Below are 8,303 nucleotides of genomic sequence, written 5' to 3' on the forward strand. Positions count from 1 at the left end.
GCCTTTGAATGGACCACATACATTTGTGTTTCTGCTTTGCACAGCCATATACAAACGTGTGTGTGTTTGTGTGTGTGTGTGTGTGTATACACACACAGATGTGATGTTTGGAGCTGAAATGAATGCATCTTGTGTGAGAGAGCATGAGCTGATGATGAGCATGGCAGGATACAGCCAGTTTTTCTCCCAGGCAGTGTTACAGCCTCCAGCGACTTGGGATGCAGCCAGGTTTGAGAAGCACTCAGGACTGGTGTGAAAGGAGCTTTTCAGAGAGGGAGAGAAACCCACCCAAAGGCAAATATTATGGGAGCAAAAAGCAAGGGGGTGGGGTGCCTGTAGAAGCGTGCCTGTAGTCTTGAAAACGTGGAATGGATTTTGCAGGCTCGGGCATTGACTGAGCTCATTGCTCACCTTTCAGCAACCTGGTTTTCCACTCTGGTCAGATGCTGAGTTCTGTCTCCAGAATTAAAAAATGCTGTGTCTTGGTTCTGGACCAGGGCTGGTATGAAAAAGGAATAAAGAAGAATGGGGAGTCCGGCTGGGCTCCAAATCCCACCCACCCAGCCCAGAAACTGACAGCACTTCTGTGGTGGGAGTATCGCATTATTTTCACACTTGCACCCTGCAATATTTTGTCACTGGGGAAATGTACTCCTGCCCCATTTCCCCCATACAGCATCAGTTAGGAGTGTTGGGTCGATTATGGGTGGTATTCAACTAAGTGATACCTATAGCAGACCTACTGAAATGTATGAACACGACTAATCAATTTCTCTTAGTAAAACTTACTTGAATGCCATCCTATATCTGTGTGGGTTCCATGACCCACCATTGGGTAGGATCTGTGACAACATTAGTGCTGAGCAACAAAACTGAGGATATTTGCAAGTCCTCAACATAAAAGGAAGGGTTGCAGGTGGTGCTGTGGGTTAAACCACAGAGCCTAGGACTTGCTGATCAGAAGGTTGGCGGTTCGAATCCCTGCGACGGGGTGAGCTCCTGTTGCTCGGTCCCTGCTCCTGCCAACCTAGCAGTTTGAAAGCATGTCAAAGTGCAAGTAGATAGATAAATAGGTACCGCTCCGGCAGAAAAGTAAACGGTGTCTCTGTGCGCTGCTCTGGTTCGCCAGAAGCAGCTTAGTCATGCTGGCCACATGACCTGGAAGCTGTACGCCGGCTCCCTCGGCCAATAAGGCGAGATGAGCGCCGCAACCCCAGAGTCGGCCACGACTGGACCTAATGGTCAGGGGTCCCTTTACCTTTACAGCATAAAAGGAGGACGAATTACTCCCTCTTCCCAGCCAAACAAAACTGAGCCAAGATGGAAGGGTTATGTCAGGATGAAGCCATGTTTTTATTCATTGGGTGAAATTTGTTACCTTTTGGAGTTTCTTCAAAGGCTCTCAGGGCAGCCGAGGTGGCAGCTAGTTATTCCCCTTATTCCTCATCACAATCCTGTGAGGTAGGTAAGGGCTGAGGGACAGTGACTGGTTCAGTGGCCTTTGTGGGGATTTGAACCCGTGTTCGAGATCAATGGACTAGCTGCTCACGACACCAAACTAGCACACAGGGCAGCAGCTTGGACCATAAAGTAGTAGTAGTAGTAGTAGTAGTAGTAGTAATAATAATAATAATAATAATTTTATTATTTATATGCCACCCATCTGACTGGGTTGCCTCAGCCACTCTGGGTAGCTCCCAACAGAATATTAAAAACACAGTAAAACATCAAATATTAAAAACATCCCGGTCTTCATATGTCTTCTAAAAGTCAGATAGTTGTTTATTTCCTAGACATCTGATAGGAGAGCACCACTACTGAGAAGGCCCTCTGCCTGGTTCCCTGTAACCTCTCTTCTCGCAGTGAGAGAAACACCAGAAGGCCCTTGGTGCTGGATCTCAGTGTCCGGGCTGAACGATGGGGGTGGAGACGCTCCTTCAGGTATACTGGGCAGAAGCCATTTAGGGCTTTAAAGGTGAGCACCAACACTTTGAATTGTGCTCAGAAATGTAATGGTAGACAATGTAGATCCTTTAGGGCCGGTGTTATATGGTCTTGGTGGCCACTCCCAGGCATCAGTCTAGCTTCCACATTCCGGATTAGTTGTAGTTTCCGAGTCACCTTCAAAGGTAGCCCCACGGAGAGTGCATTGCAGTAGTCGAAGTGGGAGATAACTAGAGCATGTACCACTCTGACAAGACAGGACGCAGGCAGGTAAGGTCTCAGCCAGAGTACCAGATGGAGCTGGTAGACAGTTGCTCTGGACTCTGAATTGACCTGTGTGGCAGTACAGGAATCTTGCGATCCACAATAAACCACAGTATAGATGAGCCCTGAGTGGCTCCTAGTTGCCTCCTCCCTTTGATTTTTGTCATGGGAGCATGTTGACTCGTGGTGTGGTCAAAAGCAGCAATGACCTGTCCTCTTACGTCCCATTGGTTGGGATATTACAGATGACCAGCTCCCCATGTGGATATATGCACACTGTGGAAACGCTCCTACTTTGTAAATGGTTACAGTGGTACCTCGGGATGCGAACGGGATCTGTTCTGGAGCCCTGTTTGCATCCAGAAGCAAACATAACTAGCGATAGCACGTCTGCGCATGCACATGTTGCTTTTCGCCGCTTCTGCACATGCGTGTGATGTCATTTTGAGTGTCTGCACATGCGTGAGCAGCGAAACCTGGAAGTAACTCGTTCCGTTACTTCCGGGTTGCCGCGGAGCGCAACTCAAACACGCTCAACATGAAGCATATTCAACCCGAGGTATGACTGTATCTCTCTGCACACAAAGTCTCTCTCTCTCTCTCTTTCACACCCCGTCTCCATGCACAGATACACAGAATACATATATGCAAACATACATATATAGATATCCATGCACACATATGCATCCATGTCTAGTAGACCCTCCTGTGTTGTCGTCTAATGCTCTGGATTCAGAGTCATGCCAGGACGCCAAGCCTATCTGTCCCAGTGAGCTGTTGGGCTGTGGAAACTTTCAGCAATGTTGGAGCTGGTTGCAGAAGGGTGATGTTCCTCCTAGAATGGTCCCATCTAAGACTCCCAGGGGTTTCAGGGCCGGATCCGAGGGGCCATTCCTCCTCGGCGATTGGGTGCATGGGAGCCGGATAGACGCCAGCACCTCACAGACAGTGCGCCGGAAAGTCTTGCTGACAAAGCAGTAGAGGAAGAAGTTGAGGGAGGTGTTGAGCATGGCCACCATGTTGGCAACGTCCATTGCGAGGTGGACTTCCCAGTTCTGTCTGACGGAGGCCACGTAGAGGTGGTAGATCATGACAATGGTCCGTGGAGCCCAGAGGATGATGAAGACGGTGGTGACGGCCAGCAGAATGGCTGTGGTCTTGCTGAGGCGCCGGTGGGGCCAGCCCGAGTGCTTGAGCTTGTAGATGATCACAGAATTCGTCACCAGGAAAATACTACAGGGGATGAAGTAGATGAGGAAGCAGTGAAGCCATTTCAGGACCTTGTCCATGGTGGTGGGTGGGTAGGCATCATGCCAAACATCCAGCCACCCGTAGAAGGGGATTCCGGTGGCCAATGATATTGCAAAGACAGTGCCAATGATCTTCCGGGTGCGCCCTGGGTAAGACACAGCCCTGTACTGCAGTGGGTGGCAGAGGGCCACGTAACGGTCTACAGTGAGCAGGACAGTCACCCAGATGGAGGCATGATTGGCTGTGAACTGCAGCACATTGATGGTGAGGGTAAAGGCGCCCGGAACCTCGCGGCCCAAGATGGCCGCCTGCACAATGAAGCCCGCAAAGACGACAAAGACCTGGGTCATAATGTCGGATGCCGTGAGGGCCAGGAGGTACCAGTAGGAGGACTTCTTGGTGCGGGCAGCCAGGCGGGTCAGCGCAACGGCAGCCAAAATGTTCACTGAAATGAGGAAGAGAGGCAAGTGAGTTGGAATAGGTGAGAGATTGTCACAGAAAACAACAACAACCACAAGCAAGGTACAGGAACATAAACAATAGCTTCCATCTGCAAATCCGCTCGATTCAAAACTCAGTTTTACAAATTAAAAAAAAAAAGAGAAATGGTTTTGTGGTGGTAGTTCCAAAGAGAATGACTCTGCTAAAGACAGGCAGTGTGGCTGTCGGGGAGCCCTGGTTTCAAATCCCCACTCAGCCATAAAACCCATTGGGTGACCTTTTGCACATTCCTTCTCCAGCTTTCCTCAATGTGCCCAATGTCTCTCCAGGCAGAAGCAGAGCATTTGCTTTGCAAGCCGAAGGTCCCATGTTCAATCCCTGGCGACTCCACCAAGGGTGGGGAATGTCCTCTGTTGGAAAGCCAGGACAGGCATTGCCGGTCAAAGTGGACCACACTAAGCTGCCAGATGGGCCAGTGGTCTAACTCAGTACAGTGGTACCTCAGGTTACAGACACTTCAGGTTACAGACGTTTCAGGTTACAGACTCCGCTAACCCAGAAATAGTAGCTCGGGTTAAGAACTTTGCTTCAGGATGAGAGCAGAAATCGTGCTCCAGCGGCGCAGCGGCAGCAGCAGGAGGCCCCATTAGCTAAAGTTTTGCTTCAGGTTAAGAACGGACCTCTGGAACGAATTAAGTACTTAACCCAAGGTACCACTGTATAAGGCAGCTTTCTATGATAGCAGTGGAGGTCCCTATCCCATCGAGATCCGAAGTCGTCTTATTTATGTTGGGGAAGCATGCGTACCTCAATTTGGGCCTGGCTCTGAACCTTCTCCCCTCCTCAGTGCTAGTCACATTCTCCTTCACACCCGCTGATTCTCTTTCAGGGCCTCCGGTCTACTTTTCCCCAGCACACATTCACAGAGCTGCACTTACTGCACTGTCCAAACCAGTCGCATGTCCAGGATTGTCTTATCTACATGAGCTCATGGCTCCCTCTAGTGATTGGCTCTAAAAAGAATACTCTGCTTTACATAAGGGGACCATCTATTTGTCCTAAATAACCTTTCCTTTCCCAAGCCAATCGCTTATATATATATTTTCTTCGTTTCCTGAAGGTATGTCACAGCGTGCTGCAATTTTTTCAGCTCAAAAAATGTGTCCCTTTTACAACACGGGGGGGGGGGGGTGTCCTTTTGATGCAGTTGGCCACAGACAAAGAGATGGGTCTCTTGTCAGTTGTGCCTTGGCAAAGTATCCCAAAGTTTGAGAATTAAGTGACATTCATGCAGATTATAATTTAGAATTTCAGAGAACTTGGTGCCGTCGACGAACACCCCCACTTTGTGCAGAATAAAAGAAAGCCCCACCAATTCTCACTGTAGCAAGGCCGCTACACCGTGGTGGAGTTTTGGCACAACATCCCAATTTGCTATCTATATTTATTTCCAACCACTGGCGCAACTTTTTTAAAAACCTCACATTTATTTGCATTGAAATGGGTTTCATTCTCATTACAACGTCCCATTTTTTTTACGTAATGAATTCTATGAGAACTCGGCACTCCTCTATTTACCAAGCTTAGTAGCATTTATGACTTCTGCTCATATAGGACATTTCATAACCATTTTCCATTTCCTGCTTTCCAATATGGTGTGTGAATGCTGCTAACAGATAACTGCTGGGTCACTATAAATGAACCTCGCTGCATTTGATTAAAAAGGTTTCTCATTTTGTAAACAAGGGGTAAATTAATCCGCACCAAGCAATGTATCAACAAACCCTCACTTGGAAAAAAATGCCTTTTTAAAATTTGTTGCTTTGTTTCCTTTCTGCTCTCTCATCACATGACCCCTTGGCTCTGCATCCTTCTGAACTCCCTAAGGTTATTGTGAGCCAGTGTGGTGTAGTGGTTAAGAGCGGTAGTCTCGTAATCTGGGGAACCGGGTTTGATTCCCCGCTCCTCCACATGCAGCTGCTGGGTGACCTTGGGCCAGTCACACTTCTTTGAAGTCTCTCAGCCCCACTCACCTCACAGAGTGTTTGTTGTGGGGGAGGAAGGAAAAGGAGAATGTTAGCCGCTTTGAGACTCCTTAAAGGGAGTGAAAGGCGGGATATCAAATCCAAACTCTTCATTGTCAGATTTGTTTGCAAATCATTTATGCGAACACCTCTCTAAACTATTTCCTAAAGCCCTTGCTATTTCCACACCCAGATTTCCCCACCATTTGCCACTTTCTATCACCCCAGAGCTCATGATCCACATGGTCTCAAAATATTATTCCCTTTTTGTTGATGGGTACCAGACACAGGTCCTTCTCAGTGGTGGCTCCACATCTTGAAACAGTGCATCTGTTTGGCCCCTTTGCACCAAAGTTTTAGGTTGGTTCCAAGAAGCATTTATATCATACCAGCTCTCTCTGTGATTCTGTTGTGGGCTTTTATTTGTTTCGTTTTTTAAAAAAGTTGTTGCGATGTGTTTTTTATTATAGCATTTAATTTTTTAAAAACATTTTTTTTTAATAAAAACAGAAAAACACATTTTTATTTCACTACATTTAAATCCCACTTTTCTTTCAAAGCAAAGTACTGCGAATTAAAAAATTCCTTCACTCTGAATTGCTGCTTCTCTCCCTCCTTGTTCTTTGTATCTCTTAAGCTTCTCCCAGACACACCTGTGGAGATGGCTTGCTTCTCATCCTTTTCCTTACCTGGCAGACCCACGCACAGCAGGATGCAGTAATAGATGACAGCAGCAGTGCCAGCAAGACAAGGCGATTTCCCATCCCCATCTGGGTCCCTGGCTTTGTTTGCCCATGTTGCCTCGGTCATGTTCATCTTTCCTTAGTACCTTCCAGCTAGGAGGGAGGCAAAGGAGCAAATGGTGAAGAATACAGTCAACTCTTGGCTGCATCATCCCAGTTTCCCACAAAGCGTGGGACACTTTGATTGAAATTCTCCCTTCACTAAGCACTGGGCGAAAAACAACAGCACGAGCAGAGAGATCGATATAGCAATGGTTGCGGCAGCTCTTGGCAACTGTTGATTAAGTTTTAACCTCCTGGTGTACTCTGTGCATCCCTAGATTGTGGCAGACCACCCTGATTGGTATCAATATATAAACGGAGGCTCTCTCGCTTGGCCTGCTACTAGCAGTCTTATTCAAGGCGAAAACAGATGGAGAGGTACTGGCTGGATGTCTCTTCTCTCCCCCAACCCAGGTATGATCAGCCACTGACTTCTGTTTCCTGAAGATTATCAGCTGCCTACAGGTTTTTGAGGGACGCGGGTGGCGCTGTACTCCAGCTCCCTCGGCCAATAAAGCGAGATGAGCGCCGCAACCCCAGAGTCGGTCACGACTGCACCTAATGGTTAGGGGTCCCTTTACCCTTTACCTTTACACAGTGGCGTAGCGTGGGGGGTGCAGGGGGGGGCTGGCCGCACCGGGCGCAACATCTGGGGGGGGCACTCGCACTCGCAGCTCTCTGCCCCTACTAAAATCCACAGGTTATGGGGCGCAAATTACTTGCCTTGCCCCGGGTGCTGACAACCCACGCTACGCCACTGCCTTTACAGGTTTTTGAGAAATGCCACGACAGCCACTTCCCACCTTCCCGTCCAAAAGGAATGAAGGGTGCCAGCTAGACATGTAAAGCGAAGTGGTAGAAGGGTGGTACACAAACACACAAGCATGTGAAATCACACGACAGAACCCATGGCCAGTGGACTGCTGAGACAGGAGTTGGCCCAATGATTTAAGCACCTGCAAAGATGCCCACTTAGGGAGTGGGCAGCAAGTGATCGTTAAATAGAAGCAAGTTAAAATGAGGGATCCGCTTAGTACCCCCCCCCCCGAGCCAGGAGCTAAATAGAGGTATATTTTGGTTGGAATGGTAGGCATAAAGTCACACAGACCGACAGCAGCATCATGAATAATGCACACACACACACCTTTATAATGGGTGCTGATAACTTATTCCAACCTTTCCTAGTTATCTGGACCCTTCCATACAGACTGAAGGTGTAAATAGGTGAATAAACCATACAGTGGTACCTCGGGTTACATACACTTCAGGTTACAGACACTTCAGGTTACAGACTCTGCTAACCCAGAAATAGTACCTTGGGTTAAGAACTTTGCTTCAGGATGAGAACAGAAATCACACAGCACCAGCAGGAGGCCCCATTAGCTAAAGTGGTGCTTCAGGTTAAGAAACAGTTTCAGGTTAAGAATGGACCTCCGGAATGAATTAAGTACTTAACACGAGGTACCACTGTATTTCTTAAAGCTAAGACAGTCTCTGCCGTGTCTCAATCCTTCAATGGAACCCAGATCCTGGGTGAGTGACTGGAACCCCCTGGAGTGGGGGTGGCACCCAGTTTTTGTAACAATATGCTGGA

At 48.0% G+C, this 8,303-nt stretch overlaps 1 protein-coding gene across 1 annotated transcript; it reads right to left on the reverse strand.

Moving 5' to 3' along the window:
* Nucleotides 1-2,370: 2,370 nt before the first annotated feature.
* GPR142 (G protein-coupled receptor 142) lies at nucleotides 2,371-6,753 on the reverse strand. The gene is made up of 2 exons (XM_083427899.1): nucleotides 6,614-6,753; nucleotides 2,371-3,904 (listed from the first exon to the last, which is right to left on the reverse strand). Exons 1-2 carry the CDS (start codon nucleotides 6,738-6,740, stop codon nucleotides 3,003-3,005), a joined length of 1,029 nt encoding a protein of 342 aa, XP_083284025.1. The 5' UTR covers nucleotides 6,741-6,753; the 3' UTR covers nucleotides 2,371-3,002.
* Nucleotides 6,754-8,303: the final 1,550 nt, after the last annotated feature.

This window comes from Podarcis tiliguerta (assembly GCF_965153285.1).
Source record: "Podarcis tiliguerta genome assembly, chromosome: 2".
Taxonomy (NCBI): domain Eukaryota; kingdom Metazoa; phylum Chordata; class Lepidosauria; order Squamata; family Lacertidae; genus Podarcis; species Podarcis tiliguerta.